Genomic DNA, 21,009 nt, shown 5'->3' with positions numbered 1-21,009 from the left:
TATGCAGCCATTATTATACTATGATCAAATACATCTTTATGCAAAAAATCTAGAACAAGCAAAGTATAAAGATATGATTCAAAAGCTAAATGATATATCAAATAGTGTTGGTTATGATGTGATAGTTTATAGCAATGATCAGATAGTTCCAGTTGAGAGTTTAATGGATGATGAATCACAAAAGATTGTCATATTCGATGACTTTATTTGTGATAAAAACCAAAAACCATTAATCGATTATTTTATAAGAGGTCGGCATAAAAACTGCTCTGTTATTTACCTTAGTCAATCATTTTACAAGACGCCAAAGGACATCAGGTTGAACTGTTCACATTTCTGTGTCTACGACTTCCCAAGCAATAATGAACAGAGTCTGATATCCCGTGAATTGGGAGTTGATAAGGGAACATATATTAAAGCCACCAAAAAACCATATTCTTTTCTCTATGTGGATAGACCTATGAAAGTTGTAAAAAGAAACTTTTACGGAACAGTCTAAACAATTAGTATAATGGGAATTTTCAATGATGAAACAACTTCTACATCAGGTTCTGGATCAATAGGACAACAAGGTCCTCAAGGACCTCCAGGCGTTGGTTTTATACTAACAGATAATGGTGATTATAACTTACAAAACAAAAAAATGGTTAATGTTAAACAAGGCACTGATCCTAATGATGCTGTCACAAAGAGTCAGATTCAATTGTTGGATGGAGCACAATCAGGTACAGTCGTCAATAATAAATCAGTAATTTACAGCAATACTGGCAGCGTTCATACCAATAGTATCTATCTACAAGATATACCAGACGGTGCTGGTAGCTCTAATGATGTTCGATTAATGACTGAGCATCAGTCTTATGAAAACATTCATCTTCATATACCAGATTTGAAAAACTTTGATGGTTATGGTGGACGAGCTAAAAGCGAAATTATGGTCACATCAACAGAACAACATATCACCGGACGAAAAACATTTTTTGATATTAATGTTTTAAAACCTGATAATGACGATCAAGCAGCGAATAAAAAGTACGTTGATGATTCTGTTAAAAAAATACCATCACCTGATTTATCAGGTTATTTGGAAAAGGATGGATCATCACCAATGACTGGTAACCTTGATATGGGTAATAAACAAATCACCAATCTTGGTGCTAATATACAAAATACCTATGATGTTGTTAATTTAGGTTTTTGTGATACCAAATATTTGCAAAAAGTTTCAAATAGTGATCTTGATATGGATCAACATCTGATAAAAGATATGGGTCCACCTGTTGATAATACTGATGCTGTTAATAAATACTACGTTGATCAGAATTTTCTTAACCGTCTAAAACCTGATGCATTGGATGGTGATCTAGACATGCGTGGTCATACAGTTAAATTTCTGGAATTATCGAGCGAGCCATCAGCTGCTGCTCGGGTGGCTGAGCTGAATCTCAAAGCCGATAAAAACTATGTTGACAATCGAGATACCTTTGTTATCAATACTGTTTCAACTTTAGTTAATACAGCTTTTAACACAATCCTTAGAAAAGATGGGAGCAATTCAATGACTGCTGATTTAAATTTGGATGATCATAAGTTGATAAATGTTAAAGAGCCAACCGATGATAAAGACGGTGTAAATAAAAAGTATTTTGAAGATAAACTTGCTGAATCACATTTGATTAGCAGTCACAAAACAAACGAATTCAAATACCTGTATGACACAGATGAATCAGCTTCGGAGTATAATATAAGGGTAGATGGGTTCGAAGAGAACTTCAGAGAATCTGCTCATCAAAATAAAAAAGCTTATTCAATCACAATGATTAAGGACACTGATGGATCTAATGATTATCGAAGTGGTATCTCATTCAACATTTATCCATTACCCATTGGTACGTTCACAATGATATTCGAATACTATTGGCCTGAATCCACCAATGTATCATTGTCAACTCAGGGAACAACTGTCTATATTCACAAACAAGTCTATCGAGCATTCGACACGTATGGCAAACTTCTCGTTCAGATTAATAACAACAGTAAAACCACACCTGATCGTATAACATTAGTCATCCATGGCAGAGCTGTAGTCCAGAACCCAGAAGGATACTTGGTTATTTATGGAATCAAAGGATGGAGTGACAGTGTTGATCCAAGGGTTTATGATGGGTTGAAAAATGAGATGTACGCTGATATTAATATGAATAATAATAGGATCGTAAATTTGGCTGATCCTACAGATGATAAAGAAGCTGTAAATTTACAATTTCTACAGAAAAAAAATGGACCAGTTCGGATTTTCGGAGATGTTATACATAATGGTTATTTCGTCACAAAAGGCGCTTATCTCAGATTCGATAAAAAAATATGGATCACAGATATAAGACTTGTGAGAAGAACTTATGAAAGAGTCACAGACACAATTATTATAACACTTCTAAGTAATCAAAAAAATAATTATAATTTCGATTTTCAAGATGCTAACACAGTATGGATAACTGTAAATAAATCATTCGATACTATTGTTTCACTGCAATGTGCAAAATTAAGAAACATCTATTTTACTATTTATCACAAAGCAATATTAATATAATAATATCATATACAATGCCATACGTAGAAGATGAAAACGGAAATAAGTTTGAATATACAGTCAGACATGAAATGCAGCAAGATATCATATGGAAAGAACCAATTCACGTCAATGATGATGGTCACCTTGACACAGAAGACCGTCATCTGATTATCAAAGATGGAACACAACAAAATCATGCAATATCTCTGAGTCAACTCCAGAGCTACACAGAGGGTACTATCAAACCACTGATTAACAATAGTATAAGACAATCTTTGGTACAATTGGATTCTGACATCAAAGGACTATTGGAGAATATGATGCGTACTAAAGTAAAACCTTTAATAATCAGCACGATTAATGAAGCTCTTAAAAAATCATAAAATTTTGTATGGACAATAATTATAAAAGACTATGATTGATGTAACAGAGTTCAACCATGTTAGCAACACATTATCATCTGACCAAGTTGATGAATTGAAATCTTATTACAAAACCTATCACAAAAAAATGTGGATTTACAAAAAAGCTTATAAATCCTATAGAAAATGGAAATTAATCGGTAACATCAGTTCTGCAATTATTGCTGCTGCTGGTATATCCAGTAGTATACCCACTTCAGGCATATCTCTTGTTGCGGCTACTGCTGTTTCACTTTTCATTCAAATATATTTGAAGCATAAGAATCTCGATATTAAAACATACCAATGTCATTACGCCTTTCTAAGTTATGGGCACTTGTTAATATCCATAAAAGAAATCCTTAGAAGTGGCGAATCTGATGATGATCTCCTGATAAAACTACAACATGCTGATAATTATATTTTAGACAACACACCGATTGTTGATAAACAAGCAAGGATGTATGATAAGTTATTTCACTGACCTATTTCACCACCAATCAAATCCAATACACTATCCCAATATTTTTTATAACTAGCCAATGTTCGGTCGCTCTTAATACAAACAAGCGGACTGTGTTCTAATCCCATGGCGCTTAAAATTTGTTCTAATAAAAATTTTATACTGATAATACGTTTCCTTTTCCCATTAATATGGGGAAGGATTTCATTTATTTTGGCGAAAATACGATGTATTTTTACCCTCTGTTGATAATTAACACATATCATCGATGCTGCCAATAAACCATCGATGATATTTTCAAGATGATATTTTCGATTGTAAACGCTCTTTTTGCGAAAGCGATAAAGATTCTCTCGGAAATTAACATATTCGTTTACGAATTTATAGCCAGCAACTTGCCCGCAATTTTTACAAACTGAATAACCTCTATCAAGAATTATATGGGCATTAATACAACATTGTTCGCGTTCGTTCGACTTACGATTTTCAAACTGCTCATGACAGAAAGGACAAGACTCTCCAAAATCCCTGAAACCTTCATGTATTTCTGAATCACAATTCATTCTACTATACAATATATTATTGTACACAATATTGTTTAATACATGTAAGAAAAAAATAAATGAAAAAAGAAGCCTTTGTTATGCAAAATGCAAAACCGTTTAAATATTAAACATTTTCAAACTCAAACTCAAACTCATATTTTATCAGAAAAAATACGATAACATTATCGAAGCTATGGAAATCAACTTAGGAGCTTTGAGCTTAATAAAGTGTCATTATCTTGCTTCGACGATAAACGATACATACATAAAAATAGTGTCACCAGTTTCGCTTACGGTCATCATAAAATTCCATTCATGCTAACAGAAAATACAAGAAACAACTAAAAAGATATGCATTGTTTTTACAGCTCTTCCATTTCTTCTGATGAATCATCAATGGCTTCAATTCTTGGACTTGAAGAAACTGACAACTTTTGGAGTCGTTTCTTAGCCTTTCTTGCTTTCCTTTGTTCCCCATCGTAGAAACGCTTCATTTTAATTGCTTTCTCCAACAACACTTTCTCAATTTCAGCTTCAAAGTTCCTTCGTTTGATTTCTTCATTAGCAGCCTGCCTAGCGTACTCAATTATGCGAGGAAAATGTGGAAAGAGCGAAAGAAATGATTCAATTTTTTGATCACTCATTGTTACCAAACCCTTGAAAAATTCAGTCGCGTTGAATGACACATTTCCCAAATCGCCACCACCAATTCCATCCGCCAGTGTTTTAAATTCTTCAATGTTGGTTAAACAATTATCACGACGACTTTGCAACTGTCTCAGAGTAAGTGGCATATTTCACAGATTTTTTACACAAGCTGTGGAAGCTACACAGAATTCTATACAAACTGTGAAAGTTACGCAGAATTTTATACAAGCTGTGGAAAATTTTGTGTAATCATTTCATTGGCTCAAAAAATCATACGACTGTCACATGACCTTGGACACAATAGACTAAATTTAGACGCAAGCGGGAAAGTCCCACTGCATTACATCATTTCCGAGAAAGTGAAACAGTATTTGGATAATGGCGTGAATGCGTTTCTTACGCGTAGGAAAAAAAGTAACGTCGAAGAGACAAGCTATTGACAGCAAAGAATAAATTTTTCATTTAAAAATCCTTAATTAATCTTAAGGATTTTTCCATAAAACATTATTTCAAATACCTAAATTTGATAAAACATCATAACGACTATCTTCTTCATCACTAATTGGAACATAATAGTTTCTTTTAAAATGCTCTGATTCTTTTCTATTCGGATGTATTTTTTTAAATTTATCATATGATATTGTATTTTCTGGAAAAAAATATTTTTTAAATTTCGTTACAAAAGTTTTACCATCATTAACACAATTAACACAAACTGGAAAAAATTCATTTTTATAATTCTTAAATATTCTAAATATTCTATTATCTCTATCTTCAATAAATTTATTTTTGACAATTTCAACTAATTGTATTTTTTTACAATTCACACATTCAAACATTTTTTCAATCAATTCCCGATTATATAAACAATGCAAAATATAGTCATAATCAATCATCAATTCATTATGATGCAAATAGTTTCCAATTTTTTCTTCAATTTTTAAAAACTTTTTATAAGATTCCATGCTTTCAGTAATATCTTCCCCTGATATCTCTTTCACAACTTCAATAAATTCTTTTTTAACATCATTTATACATCTCATAAAAGAATTTAAACGATTAACTAAGTGGTTTTTTAAAATAAATATATTATATTCACTCATTCAATATACTATATATAAGCGGTTTCTCTTTAAGCCTTTTTGGATTTGACCTTGGGAAATTATTTGCTTTAAAATGCAATACTTTTGCTATTTGCAGGTTTGCGGTGTCCATGTTTTCGCTTGTAAATGAGTCTAAAATGCAATACTTTTGCTATTTTTTGTCGCAATTTTTTGGCTCAATTTCTTGGCGCAATTTTTTTGTCGCAATTTCGGAAAATGCGCCTATACCATCATATCCTATACTACTCACAAGCTCTTTTAGTGTTCCGCGTGTCGACTTCGATATTTTCTGAGACATGAACTAAAAATTATGTGTGTTCAAAACACAAACCGCAGCAAAAAGGTAAAATCATTTTAAATATCGCATTTTCAATTATTTTGGACGTGTGTTTTTGGTGTCAAAAATCAGGGAGGTTGAAGCCTGTACGAGAGTTTCTTTTTAAGTTCGGACTTTTAGGGCTTGAGGTGTCGAAATGAGATTCCTACAAAAGGTACGTCCGGCAGTTTCATTTTGTGTGCTTGGCTCAATCCTGAGACACACTCTTCCAAAACGTTTCGAAGCAACCACTTCATTCAGTTGCCATATAAAAAGTATATCTAAACAAACCATAAATGTTTTTTTGTGACAAGCCAAAAGATGACAAAAACTCGAAACTCCGAATTTGGCAAAAGTACAGCGTCAAGATGTTTAGAGATGTAGGATGTTTTGCAATTGGCCTGGATCCAGGATCAGTAAAATAGTTGTCTGACGGCACGATTGATCCTTACGGCAACAAAACAGAAGAAACCAAGAAAGTTGGATATAGGCCTGGAAGTGAAAACGTATCAAATGTAATAATTTCCAGTCTCTACTCTCGTGTGGATGGTAGACAATGTGCTGAAAACCCTAGTGTAAATGCAACACTTTTAAATATTTTCGAGATGACAAAACTGGAGGGAATTGAAAACGTAGTAGTATGGGCATGGCATAAAAAAAGGAAGAGTATTGCTATGGGAATTTGATTTGAAGTAACTTCATACACAATTATTTCTTTGTTTTTGGTTTTAGTTTTAAATTCACTAATGGCGGGTAAACAGACAAGAGGACACTGTGTGCTGCCTTACTAGCCTTACCTACCCAACCCATCCCCAAAGTGAGACTGAATTTAAACCAATCCCAACCAACATTTTGGGCAAAAAGATAAAATGAAACCAAGATCAGCCCACGCTTGCAGAGGGTTAATGCGGCAGACAAATTTGTAAGTTTGCTTGTTGTCTGCATTAATTAAACTGGCAAAAGAAATACGTCGCCCTATTTCGCTCGCAATTCTTCAGCAGTAACCGCTGAATCTCGATCAGTGGGCGCGCTCTAGGAAACAGTGGTAGGCTTCACGTAGCTGCTTGTTGGTTACGTGGTCTTTTCAACTTGTGTCGAGTGCTGCTCAACACTCATTGGTTCCAGCACTGTGGTTGAAAGTCCCAAATATTAAGCTTGGCCTAGCTCTGCTTTGGGCCTTTTCTGTAAGAAAACTAGAAAAAGCTCTGTCATGTCTTATGGCCATATATTATACACGATTTTTGCTTTAATACTGCAAGTCACAATTATATCAAAAAATATCAAAATGTTATTTTGACAGTTGATAACAGTGAAGATACAATAACTGCTTTAATACCCGAAACTAACGCATAATAAATTCTGCGTATTGGGAAAGTGAATTTCATATTTGAGACCAGTCTTTTCTATAATCCCTTTCAGAGAAAGAGCTAAAGTTCCACGAGGAAAATCGATAAAAAAGAGTAAAGATTGGATTAAAGAAAAGAAGGAGAGAAGAAGACGGCAGGGAAGGTAAGGGAAATCTTTGTTACTAAAATGATGAAGTGATGTTAAGGGTAGTTTGGAACATAGAAGGCCTTTATTTAGCACATTGAAGTAGTTTCATTTGTGCTCTGTTACATGAAAAAGTGCCCTTCATTTTGGCCAATTGGAATATACTTATTCGTTTTGGAACGAAAAGATGAACTTCAATTAGTTTTTCTTAATTCTAGGGAAGTGAGGCCAGACTCCAAGTACACGGGACGAAAAAGAAAATCCACCTTTTGATTGGGACGCAAGCAAGGAATTCGCCCACCATTAATTCAGGCGAGGGAAATTAAGCCAGTGGTGAATGCGTGTGTTACGGTAATCTACTGGGAAATATATGGTCATTTACCGTTCTGTGGATGAATATGGTCACACTTGACGTGAAAATAATCCTTTCACGTGTACTAATGAAAAGACAATCTTTATAATGATAAAGAGATGGGAACTTGTTATAACTGAACGTAAACGAGAAGGACGAAGATTGTTTGGCAAAAGCTGTGTTTGGAAAACTTCAAAATACAATTATGATTACTTGCTAGGCCTTACCATTGAGAACCAAGTTTCAGGCGACATTGAACGAGTGGCACCCCGTCTGAAATTTATCTTACCATGGAACATTGCGTTGCAAGTAACACAAAGAGGAAAATGTTCAGATACTTTCCACAACGGTATGAGACTCAATAAACATGTCTCAATTCGTCAGTGGTTCTGCTTCCTTGTTCATATCCACATGTTTTAGAAACCCCCAGTTGTTGGTGGTTCTGCCAGGCCAACAAGGTCTAACAATCCTGGTTGCTTTCTTCATCCCTACCCCTTACCCCCACCCTGACCTACCAGGCCACCACCACTCGGTTCAAGCACCTTCCCGCCTTCTACCTTGGTGCCTGGAGGCTCCAGTTGGAAGAACTCCCCCCACCCCCTCCCCCCAAAAGTCAAACATTGTGGTTGCAGACAGGTTTGCCAAGGTCTGGCTTTAGGAAAAGAAAACTCTACTTTATTTTTATCTGATTGGTTGTCTTCTCATCCATTTCCCGAGGCCAGTTGGCCTGTTGTTGCGTTTAACTTTTTGTGGGACCAAGCGAATTTTGAACCGAGTTTAAAACTGCAAGACCGTACTCCGCGCCGTTTTCACCGTGTCATCGTGTAGGAAGGGTATTAAAGAAAGGCTTGAAAGAACGTGAATCATCCGTGTGGTTCATCGGCTCCGTTGAAACGGTACTGCATCGTAAACAACTACAGCGAACTCGGCCAGCGTATTTCGGGTTTACAGATCCTGATCCTAACTTTGAATCCTCTGTGTGATCCAACAAAGCCGTCTGCGCGCTTGTGTTTTAAGGACCACTCTTGTCAAATATCCACCGTATTCCACCATAAAAATGCTAGAACGAGAAACCGCAATGTATGTGCCCATAGCGATACGAGAATTTGACTTACAGGGGTTTCCACAAACTGAAATAAGTTTCCCGAAGGAAAAACTTTGCCTCTTGCTCATTCTTTTTTGAACTGCATCTCGGCAATAGGGACAAACAACAACAACAACAATCTTTATTTGTACTCTTGCCTTATGTGAAGTTCATTGCAATAAAATTAGAGTACTGGCCGCCTGGAATAACCGCTAGGGGCTCGCGGAGCCAGGCAGCCAGTTGATATCGGGACGAGGTTACCCATCTACAGAATGAGATAGCTAAAAGGTAATAAACTGTGGCTGTGAGTATAAAGGGTACTGCAAAAAGCCTGTGATACCCCTTTGATGTATGGTAGAGCTGCGGTGGTCGGTATTGTAGAAGCAAGTTCTTTTCAGGCTGTTTGTTTCTTGGTTTTGGTGATGTTTTTCACAAATAAATATGGATATCCGATGGAAACAATAACCAATAATTTATGCATCAGTCCATACCAGCAGGGCCTCTCCCCCCACGCCCGGTCTCGGTATTGATGAGCTATTTTTCCTCACTGTACGTCCCAGGAGCCGGGCATTTGTCCACCCCAGAACCGGGTTGGCTCAGTCAAATGAGACATAATTAAAGAAGCATAAAAGTTAATTGCATATTGATAATTTAAATATTTTGCAATTGTCGGGTCCTTCATGGAATTTTCGTGGCGTTTTATCTGGCAAAACACTGGTCGCTTTAACACATCTTCAATGTCCTGATCTTGAAAATCTTTTATCGCCAACACTCGATGTTCTCTATTTGCTCGGATTAAGTTGTGTGGCGAGATGCACTCTTCACACCAAAACCCACAGCATTGGAAACCAAGTAGAAACAGTTGGCGCAATAATATATTGCGATTGTTGTATACTTTATGGAATTCGTTGGTAAATTTGAATCTTGTTCTAACATATGGAAATTGAAACTTTTTCTGTTTGATTTTACAGACATGTCCACTTTCGAAAAGCACTTTGTTTTTGATCCTGTTATTTCCCTTTCAAAGGGGAAATGCATTAAATAGTAATTGTTAGGCACATGAGCAAGCTTGCGTTCTTTTTCCCTAAACCCCACCTAGGTAAGCTCACTCGCACACAACCAATTAATTACACCCTCCTGAAACTGTGCAATAGTGATATTATTTAGTCTTACTATGATTCAAAGTGCAATTCATAGGAGGCACCGTGGTCGAGTGGTAAGGGCCTCAGACTTGGAATAAGGAAGTCCCTGGAGTTGTTTCTCGGTAATCCCGGGTTCAACTCCTTGGCTTTGTTTGTAAATAGCCAGCTGGTCTGCCTCCTGCCAGCTCGGATTCGAAAGCATGTTATGTTCTATTTGAAATAATTATTTGTTTCTTCCTGTTTTGTTTCATTACCCCTGAAAAGCCCCAGGATTATTATTATTATTATTATTATTATTATTATTATTATTATTATTATTGAACGAGTGAGCATTGTTTAGCTCGGAAAATGGTGAGATTTAATATATATCAAGAAGCTGTTTCCAGCTTATACTCGGGCCATATTTGACTGTGTGGTGCGTAAAGCCTACAATCTTTTAACAGTGATAACATCCAGCATCGACAATTCCCCTAAATAGATAGCCTGCGAGCAAGCTCTCTTGGGGGTGGATTCTCTTTCCCCCTCCCGCCCCCCACCCCCAAGAGAGCTTGCTGGCAGGCTACCAAATAGATAGATACAGAGATATAGTGAGGCAATAAGTAACCACCAGATAGAATTGCATTTCTTGCAGTCAGAATGAAATACAGGGGAAAACGACATTTGTCATACGAATGCTTTTTATAATCCCCGGGCTTTAATCCTTACGTTTTCACCTTTTGTTTAGAGGCAGAAACCATTTGTACAGTCCTTATATGTATGTGACGCCGGGTCAATGACGGATCGTAATTTTCGGTATGATCTAGACCCGGGGGGTACTCCCTTATGTGACCTTAACGTGGACGTGCGGCCCGATAGGGTATGGTTTTCAGGGTGTTTTGTCTTGAACGGGGTATCTATTTCATCACTTTCTGTCTTAAACAGGGTATCCCTACATGACCTAATGGCTTAAACAGATTGTGATTGCCAATGCTTTAAAATACAGTAAGAAACTAGTGTATTCTTATTTCATTCTAGTCTTAAACAGGGTGTGATTTTGGGTTAAATGTCTTAGAAAGGGCCTGAAAATTTTGAATTCTGTGTTAAACGGGATAGGGAAATCGGAGAATTGTGTCTTAAACAGGGTCAGGGATTGAACGCCCGGGCCGGGCCGCACCTCCCTACCCAAGCATCTGTTGTGTACCCCCCCCCCCCGGATGTTGAGTTACGTTACGCATCACGCGTACGTTTATATCCTTGTACGTTTTTCAATGTTTCGCTGTTTATATTTTTAAATGAAATGCAGGGGAGAGCATTTGTTATTCACCTTTCATTTGAAGTCAGGCGCGTAGCTAAGGTTTCGATAGGGGTGTTCGTTGAGCCCCAAATCTTGCTGAGCGCCGGAGGTGCTCTTACTAGGGGGGTCCAGGGGCATGCTCCCCCGGAAAGTTTTGAAAATCTAGGTTTCCAGAAACCTCATTTCCTACATTTTGAGACCCATTTTAGGCAAATCACAACTTTGTTTTGCAGCAGCTTCTTAAGCTATATACATCATTTCGACGGCATAATTGTTTCAACTTAAACAAGAAAGTTCAATGTACATTCCGCGCCCTGTCAAGTTCTGATAGCTATTCGATCTGCTGATAGTCATACACCAAGCTGGTAAACTGCATCATTCTCGGGTGTAGGCCTTCGAACAAATTGACTATCTCGTCAAGATTGACAGGCATATCATATTTGATATGCATTAGAGCCAGGGCGGACAGCTTACTCTCTCCCATGGTACACCTCATGTAGTTGTTCAACCTCCACATTGCGGTTATGGAACGTCCACATTCACAAGTGAATGTTCTCAGGCGAACTTGTACGTAATTGGCGTGAAACTCAACAAGGCTTGAACTATTAAGTTTGAAGTCAGTCGCATTCAGAGAACAAAACGTATCGCAAAGCATGCTTTTCTATTGTTTTTTAGGGCGGATGCAGTTTTACGGCAAAAATGAAACCTCATTAAAATTAATCTCCAAGGGTTCTTGACAATTTTTATTTTTACTGGGGATAAGACATAAGGCCTAAAGAACGGGTTTATTTCTCTATTTTTCTTTGGTTGATGTATTTCGATCACAGAAACCTAAGTTAAAAGTTTTCCTTCCGCCATTATTGATCTTCAAAGGGGGTTCGTTCGAACCCCTCGAACCCCCCCTCCTACGCGCCTGTGAAGACAGAAACCGTTTCTACATTGATTGTCTTTCTATAGTAAACGTGAGACATCTTTATCTATCTTAGCCCGCGAGGTCATAGACTGATTTAGTTGCCAAATTTTCGGTTAAACAAAACTAACCTTGAGGCACTCAGGTTAGCCTAAAAAACACTTAGGTTAGCTTAAATAGCTCCCCGGTTAAATTAACGGTTAGCAGTTAATGTTGGGGTTGTTCATGCCTCGCTAGCCCGCATGCCTCGCATGTTTTGTTCATGCCTTACACGTCTGGCTCGCATATTGTAAACACTCCTAACGGCCCGAAAACAAAGAAGGCGACCGAGAATTTAAAGAATTTGATAACACGACAGCCGAGTACAAAAAACGAGACCGAGAACAATAACTCGTGGCCCGCAGTCTTATCCCTCGGCCGATCGCGACCGCAAAAAGAAAAAAGAATTTGATAATGCTACCAAAACCTTAACTCGGTCCGCCTTACGGCCCGAGTAAAAAAGAATTGTATGAATATCTTTCCCGGGGGGGGGGGGGGGGGGTACTTCCTTATAAGAGGCTAATGGGGATGTGCCGCTGGATGGGGTCGCATTTTCACGACTGAATTGACTATAATGGGGTTGCATTTTCAATAGAGTTACCAGAATGGGGTCGCACATTTTCGGATTTTTGGGGTAAGAAAATTCTATTAGGTAGGGATTCAAAATGGTCTCGGCTAAAAAGGTCAGAAAGTTGTCGTTAATTAAATGTAACAATCACCTCGCATTACATTTCGTTCTTGAAACCACAACTTCAATAAACCAGTTACACAATAGCGCAAAACCACCGGTCCAGAACAAAGTAAATGCATAAATAGAAAGTGACTTAGTTGGGATCGCGAAAATTACATTTTCCCAAAAGTGACTAAGATGGGGTCTATAACTGGCCACAAAAAAGACTATAATGGGGCAGTGGCTCTGAGAGGCCAGTAGCACATACCCAGCAAAACTGAACCCAAGTACCTCCCCCCGGGATATCTTGGCTTTTTTCTGGACTGAAGGGTAAACTTGGATTACAGCATTTGACATTCCAGACTTTACCGCCCTTTAATATTTGCTTACTTGTTTTTCAATTGTTCATAAACTACATGGGTAATTTAATATAAAAAGCAATTAATATTCGATTGGTCATTTCGTGCTTGGTTAATTCTGTTAGACTGAGAACACGATTAGGAGCACTTCATAATGTAAATGTAGCAGTCAAGTCCAAAGAAGTCCAAATACAGAAATAAAAGTTTCATTCCCACTCCAAATTGACCATCATCAAACATAATTACACGTCACACACATTTTAAAACAAAAGTTACATTTATTTACACCTCACTTCATGGTATATTACAAATCTACTTGCAAGTAAATATTAATTTACTTATGTCACAAAACATTCTGTCCCTTGTAATGTTAATTTCTTTACACTGACATGCTAAAAACATACAAAAGAGTAATTAAAATAGCTTGAAAACATTTTTGTAGAACAGATTTATTTACAAGCACTAGTTACACCTTAAAATGTGCTTATTTTCTTAAGCCGCCTGTTTAACAGGATTCAGCTACTTACACTAACATAAGAGAGAATAAATTTAAGGAATAATCTCCTCCTTTTGAGCCTTTAAAAAACATTCCATTAAACAAAATCTATGTTAAAAGCAAGAACATAACTGTTTCGTAATAGTAGAATGCAATAAATGTCAGCTCATTCATTTACAAGATCCGTCTGTTGCCCAAAAAAAAACCGAATCAAATAAAAGACATCATTTGAGATGTAACCTGCTACTGGCCTCTAGAAACCGCTACAAATATAATTATTTCTAAAAATCGATCGTCTTCTTACAAAAATCTAGAACTTTCTGAATCAACAATGAGTATTTTATCAATATTATATCACACGTGAGATATCAAATGAGCTCAAATATCTGGATTCGGCTGTTGTTTTTGTCAGACACAACTATCCTTCCATCACTAAGATTTGCTGTAGACACTGGCCAATCAAACTCTCCTGTCTCGCTTCCTTCTGTTCCAAACTTTAATACAAACTTTCCGCTCTGCTCGAACACCTGAACCCTGTGATTCCCTGAATCACAAACCATCAGATGTCCGTCTCTGTTAACCGACAAGTAACCAGGACGTTTGAACTCACCCTCCTTGTTGCCCTTCTTACCGAATTTAAACACAAAATTTCCCTCCAGATCAAACACTTTGATACAGTGTTCACCCCAGGCTGAGACTATAAAATATTGCTTCGTCTTGATACAGTGATAGGGAAAACAACAAGGACCTTGCCCGCCAAATTTACGTTTGAACTGCCCAGGAGGGGAAAATATCTTAATTAATTCGTTACCCGCATCAGCAACAATAATATCACCGTTACTGGTGACAGATAATCCTTCAGGATTGTGAAGCTGGTGATCACGCTTTCCTTTCTCACCAAACTTTGTAAGAAACTCACCATTCCCACTGAACACTTGGACCCTGTTGTTATTCTGGTCTGCCACTACAATGTTGCCATGGTTATCAAAAGCTATCCCTGTAGGCCAGTTAAATTGACCCTGCTTACGTCCCTTTCTACCAAATGATCTTAACTGGGTACCGTCACTACTGAATACCGATACCCTGTGGTTATTTCCCTCAGTTACTGCTATTTCATTTCGATTATTCACTGCCACTCCCCATGGTGAATTAAACTTACCGTACTCTCCAAAAGATAGCACGGATCTGAACCGCTTGGTTTCGATCGGAAACTCAAAAGAACTGCCGCGGACATGTTTTCCTTCAAACCCAGTAATTTCTTTACTATTTTCTTTTCCTTCTGCACCTGATTGCTTCGTCTTAATTTTATTAAAAACAGTTTTTACAGAACCGACCCCCTTAGTGTTTAACATGCTTAGTAGTTCTTTATTTTCAGTAAAATTAAACCGAGGGATGCGTTCATCGTCACTTTTACCTTGGGCTTCTTGTTCATGAAGGATTGTGTCAAATGTTTCATTGAATCCCAGGATTTCAGCGCTAGAGCTTCGTCTCAGAAGTTGTCTGGTTTCCTCGATGGCTGATTCAATGATATGAAGTTGATTTTCGACTTCGCCTTTTCTCAACGCGAAACACTCGAGCGATTCCTTCGCTTCGTTATCAACGGCGCCAAAAATGTCCTGCTTCCTCGCTTCAATGATTGCCATCATCTGATCTGCAGTCGCCTGCACTTTGCTTTTTACGTCAGCTAGTTGCAGCTGAACATCAATGCTGCTTTGGTCGAGCTCGCTGATTTCATTTCTCTTTTCCTCTGCTTTCTCGTTAAGCGATTTAATTAGAGACTCCATTCGTAGCCTGTGTTCGTTTGCTCCATCTTCCAGAAGCACTTTGGCGTGACCTTCGTGAAGTGTTACAACACAAGAATTGCAAATGGCGACTTTACAGTCCTTGCAGAAGAACTTAAGCGCTTCGTTTTCGTGGTTTTTAATCGGGCAAAACGCTGGTCGCTTTAACACGTCTTCAATGTCCTGATCTTGAAAATCCTTTATCGCCAACACTCGATGTTCTTTATTTGCTCGGATAAAGTTGTGTGGCGAGATGCACTCTTCACACCAGAACGCATAGCACTGGAAACAGTAGAAAGAGTTGGCACTTCTCTTGTCACAGTTTCCACATTTCACGCCAGTTGTGTTGCACTCTTTAATGGCCAACACATCCAGGAAGCTGTTTATTCTGAAGTTGGTGGGAAACTCGCTAGGATTTCCACTTCCTGGGATCCTAATTTCCTTGCGACATTCTGGGCATGATATGACATCTCGACGTGGACTCGTTCGATGAATCCCGTTCAGACATTTAAGACAGAAGCTGTGCAAGCAAGGCAGCTGTTTTGGCTCGGTAAAGGGGCACATACACACAGAACAGGATACTTCATCATGAAGATTATCAAGCAAAGTCTTAATATCCATAATGAAGGACACGAAGCGAAGGTTTGGAATTCAAAATGATGCAGTTGAGAGATCAATGAAGTTTTGTCTTGTGACGGGATGTTATTTCTTATCAGACTTGTAATACCGGTATTGACCAATCACAGAGCGGTTTTTGCAATGATTTGACATCATTGTGTTAAGAATGGTTTCAAAAATATCCTGATTTTCTAGGAATTGTGACCAAGAGATGCGACCAAGAGAGCATGACCTTTTAAGAAGCTGTCGAGATGTTTTCACATCAGACTGCCTTAGGGCAATGTTTGAGAGATTGACTAATTTTTGCGTCTGTTTTCCTTTACACTTGTGAGGTTGGCTTTCTTTTTGCCCCAGCAGGGGCGCAAATAAGACTTTAACTCAACCGAGGTTTCCAATATCACGCTGTCGAAACACGGAATAAAAATCGAGCATTTTTGAACTGGAAACGATCTTTTTAGTGTCAACGAAAGCTCGTTTGACACAAACTTTTGTCGTTGCACGAAATGATCATTCAACTAACTCCTAGCCTATGAACAAAAGCTTCCGGTGGGGAGTACGGTGAAAAGAAAAGCCTCTCTCCAGCCGGCCTTCCTTCTCGACCTCTTTGTGTAGGAAAGCCATTACAAAACCGTCCATTGAATTGGCTTTCCAGGGCATGTATATAACGGAAGGTTTATTTCATGGTAAGTGAAATATATTATTTGTTCTATTTATTGCTGATTAGATCATTTACGGTATAAGATCTGGCGCTTTTATTTTCGTTACTCAAAAAAAGTTGCTGATTTTTACAATCACTATATTTAAGACTCCATGCACAAGCTCTTATTTAACAAATCGTACCCAAACAACCGAGATTAACTCTTATATTTCGGATAAAGAAGCACTTACTTGTGGCGTACCCCAAGGGTCCGTTTTAGGGCCGCTCTTCTTTTTTTGCTATACGTTAATGATATTCAACATTGCTCCAGAAAACTTAAATTTTTTCTTTTTGCAGATGATACTAATGTTCTTTATTCTCATGAAAATTTCAAGACATTGGAATTTATTGTAAACTCGGAACTGAACAACTTATCTAATTGGTTAAATTCAAATAAACTTACGCTTAACATAATGAAAGCAAACTTTGTTATTTTTCGCCCATACCAAAACAAACTTAATTACCTACCCCAGATTAGTATTTTTGATAATGACAACAATAAGAATATTGCTCTTGAACATAAGAACTGCATCAAATTTCTTGGGTTATCAATCGATGAAAATCTAAGTTGGAAAAACCATATTCATACCCTCACAACAAAAATAAGCAAAACTGTCGGTTTATTAGTGAAGGTAAGACATATTGTTCCTAATCGAACCCTTGAGTTCTTGATATTTATAAGTCTCTCATTGCTCCTTATATAACGTATGGATTGACTTCTTGGGGAAATGCATCAAAGAACGTGTTAAATAAAGTTGCTGTCCTTCAAAAGCGTGCTCTCCGCCTTAATCACTTTGCTCAAGCAAGAGAGCATGCAATACCCCTTTTCTTGAAAGGAAATCTTCTACCGCTCGAATTTTTATGTTATGAGAAAATTGCTAATTTGGTGTACGACACCAACACTAATTCTGCACCGATTAATATCTTGAATTTATTCTCTAAAATTACCGGCCAGCGTTCATTCTTACAGCACACGCTCATCAACATCTGAACATTATTTTACCAAACAATCCGTACTTAACGTTCAAACTAAGGCCTTTTCGCGTGGTGGCGTTAAAATCTGGAATGGGATACCAACTAGTCTCAAAAGCCTATCCAAAACTCTTTAAAAAAAACCATTAGGATAAAACTAACTGAAATACTAGAAATTGAAAACTCCCATGTCGAGATAGATACCATAATTAATAAAATGAAAGATTAGAATTCCGACCGAAATTTAGTTAGACTTTGTCTTCCTTGTTACACTTCGTTATTGTCTAGTTTTCCTCTTCACACATTATCATTGTTATTGTTTTATGTAATGTCAAAAAAAATTAATTATTTTGAGTAAAGTCTGGCTCGCCGCGATTAGCTCTTCGTTATTTGCAAGCCAGCCTAACGATAACTTAAGGTTCTGTTGTGAATAAATAACTAAAACTTGAACTTGAACTTGAAGCTCTTTTAATGTGCGTGTTTTCTTCGATATTTTCAAAGACATAAACTGATAAAAACATACGTGTTCAAAGAACAAACCGCTGCAAAAAGGTGAAACCATTTCAAATATCGCATTTTTTCATTATTTTGGACGGGAGTTTTTGAAGTTAACTTCGTTTGTCGTCTCGTCAAACAGGCAAGAGATATACGGCCGGAAAAATAAACTTTTTCCAGTTGGTTTACGATTGTTATTAACATCAGGTTCGTATGAAACATTTTGTTGTGTTCCATTTTTTTTCCTCTCAGAATGACAGACTAAAATGTAAACTGGCCTTTCGTATCTCGTTTTGTAAAACAGAATGGAAGTCCAGGTTCTCTGATGGGCAATTGCCAAACAAACAAACAAACAAACATTTTCTCAGTGTAAAAACAACAGCTCTAAACAAAGACAATTTTGTGTGATAGCTATAATTATTTTTCTTGTTTACAATATGTTTCTCTTTGTATATTCGGTTTTAGGAAATGTAATGTTCCATGTCTCGCGCATTTAAATATTGTCCGTTAATTTTAAAATATGTTACGCCATTGCTAGTATAAATTCCGAATCACAACTGTAAAATAACTCACAACTGATGTTGATCGTTTAGGACCATATTTTCATGGCCCTACGGAGGTTGTATTAAGGAGGTTCCGCCGTACTTTATTTTAGACATTGCTGATATAGAGTGTGTGCACGGCGGCCATGTTGGAGGACTAAAACAATAGAAGATATTTGCATAGAAATAAAATATATTCCCCAAAGGAAAATCATTGTATTGTTTCGGTCCTCCAACATGGCCGTCGTGCACACACTCTTTAAAGGGCAACTGAAACATGTAGTGATCACCCTGTTGCAAACGTGGGAAAAAAGAAAACTCTGAGCCTCTGATCGGAGTCGATCCCAAGCCCTTCCTGGTAAACAGGTCGGATTCTAACCACTGTGTTCCTAAGAGACTCGTGGAAAGCCAGATCATTAATGACAGTTCCTTATCCCGACCTATCCCGCTCTGATAAATCAATTTACATGCTCACCGGGTATCCTCTTGGTCTTTTACCATGCAGGAACTCAAAGAACATGTTTGTCAGGCGACTTCGTTCAGTAGACCTCTAACTTTTATAAGCTCTGTTTTCACTGGACCCAGATGAGCTACAGCTCCATTGTTTTTGTGTCGAGGCACATTCTTTTGTTGTTTGTTCTTTTGTTCTCTCGACCAACAATGTGAGACGTTACAAGCGGAGCCGGTCGCTCCATTTCGCTCGCAATTCTTCAACAGTAACCGCTGAATCTCGATCAGTGGGCGCGCTCTAGGAAACAGTGGTAGGCTTCACGTATTACGCTGCTTGTTGGTTACGGGATCTTTTCAACTTGAGTCGAGTGCAAAGCACTTGACAAAGTTTAATAATTTTTCTAAGTAGCCAAGAAGAAATAAAGGTTGTTGTTGTTGTTGTTGAGTGCTGCTCAATACTCATTGGTTCCCGCACTGTGGTTGAAATGTCCCAAATATTAAGACTAGCTCTGCCTTGGGGCTTTACTGTAAGAAAACAAGAAAAAGGTTCGTCATGTCTCTGAATTAAAAGCTTTGAATAACTTTAAAAGAGTAGTTTTCAACAAAGTGTTGTAAGTTAAACCAAAACCAAAGAAATTACTCTGACCAATCGCAACACACGTAAACAGCGCAATAAGCTAATCAAAATGGGAAGCAAATATCTGTAACTGGTGCGAAGCGCAGGAAAATGCGTGTGAACAAAACACACTTGGCTTTGCTTTTGCTTAATTGGTTAAGAATGTGGCGCGAGTTTTGCCAACCAATCACTGCGCGCAATAAAGCAAAACTTGAACAAAGCAAACGTGAAATTGTGACACTCAATTGAAAACCACCCTACAGGTGCAGAAACTTGCGGATTTTAATCTTTGGCAATCTTGGGAAGTCAAAAAGTTGTTTAACTATAAAAAATTGCGACAAAGTTGAAAAGTTTAAAACAATTTAAAACCATCTCGGTTAAAAGTTCAAAAAAGCGACGACGTTTCGACGTTCGCTTAACGTCATTATCAAGTCAACAAAAAGTGAAATGAGAACGAATATAAATGTAAAAGAATTCCTAAGAGACACGAATATATGTGATGATAATAAAGTATTCGCACGCAGAGTCACGTAAAGAGTTTGGCGCGAATAGAGTTTTTCTGAGTATTGAACTCAGGGTTCAATTCCTTAATGAAAAGCATCTCCAAGATTAGGCAATCGAACTTTGATCTACATTTCTTTAGAACGGAGAATTGCTGATTCACTTTTTGTTGTGATAACTGATTTCTGTATCTGCAGAGCTATTGTGTCGCTTTTATCTCCCACTAACTCTTTAAGTGCCTTCCTGACATCTCTTGAATAACCTCCGAGTACATCCACAATAATATTGAACTGTCTCACACGATATTCAGGATATCTCTGCTCGAGCTCCCAGCGTAATGGCCCGTACTTTGTTGTCTTCTTGGCATCTTTCTCATCCCTGTTTTCAACCCAAGGGCAGCTCATCTTTATCACCGATACTCTCTTATTCTCCTTGTCCACGATGGTGGTGTCGATCCTATTCGCCTTTACGTG

At 37.7% G+C, this 21,009-nt stretch overlaps 5 protein-coding genes across 7 annotated transcripts in view; 2 read left to right on the top strand and 3 right to left on the bottom strand.

Annotated features, from left to right (window-relative positions):
* The window catches only part of LOC146461378 (uncharacterized), a 69,134-nt gene extending 60,860 nt beyond the window's left edge, over positions 1–8,274 (top strand). For 2 of the 3 annotated variants that reach the window (XR_014857422.1, XM_085087012.1), the window contains 2 exons: positions 7,468–7,557; positions 7,758–8,274. The gene's annotated coding sequence lies outside the window, so the exon portion shown is untranslated. Of the gene's footprint in view, positions 1–6,701; positions 6,866–7,467; positions 7,558–7,757 lie in introns of those variants that run through there. The other variant, XR_014857423.1, reaches the window with a different exon arrangement.
* LOC146461377 (E3 ubiquitin-protein ligase TRIM71-like) overlaps positions 1–17,133 on the bottom strand; it is a 39,688-nt gene extending 22,555 nt beyond the window's left edge. Inside the window, exon 1 of the mRNA XM_085086988.1 lies at positions 13,677–17,133. Coding sequence (XP_084943114.1) covers positions 14,233–16,266 — 2,034 coding nt within the window. The 5' untranslated portion in view covers positions 16,267–17,133 and the 3' untranslated portion in view covers positions 13,677–14,232. The remainder of the gene's footprint in view (positions 1–13,676) is intronic.
* The window catches only part of LOC146461372 (uncharacterized), a 68,050-nt gene that overhangs the window by 22,555 nt on the left and 24,486 nt on the right, over positions 1–21,009 (bottom strand). The window lies entirely within an intron of this gene.
* LOC146461375 (uncharacterized) overlaps positions 1–21,009 on the top strand; it is a 92,313-nt gene that overhangs the window by 62,532 nt on the left and 8,772 nt on the right. The window lies entirely within an intron of this gene.
* LOC146461376 (E3 ubiquitin-protein ligase TRIM71-like) overlaps positions 1–21,009 on the bottom strand; it is a 40,709-nt gene that overhangs the window by 15,706 nt on the left and 3,994 nt on the right. The gene's annotated exons all lie outside the window — the stretch shown is intronic.

This window comes from Pavona decussata, unplaced genomic scaffold (genome assembly GCF_977016875.1).
Source record: "Pavona decussata unplaced genomic scaffold, jaPavDecu1.1 SCAFFOLD_199, whole genome shotgun sequence".
Taxonomy (NCBI): domain Eukaryota; kingdom Metazoa; phylum Cnidaria; class Anthozoa; order Scleractinia; family Agariciidae; genus Pavona; species Pavona decussata.
Note: the sequence above shows the minus strand (reverse complement) of the source record. Positions and strands in the feature narration are given on the sequence as shown.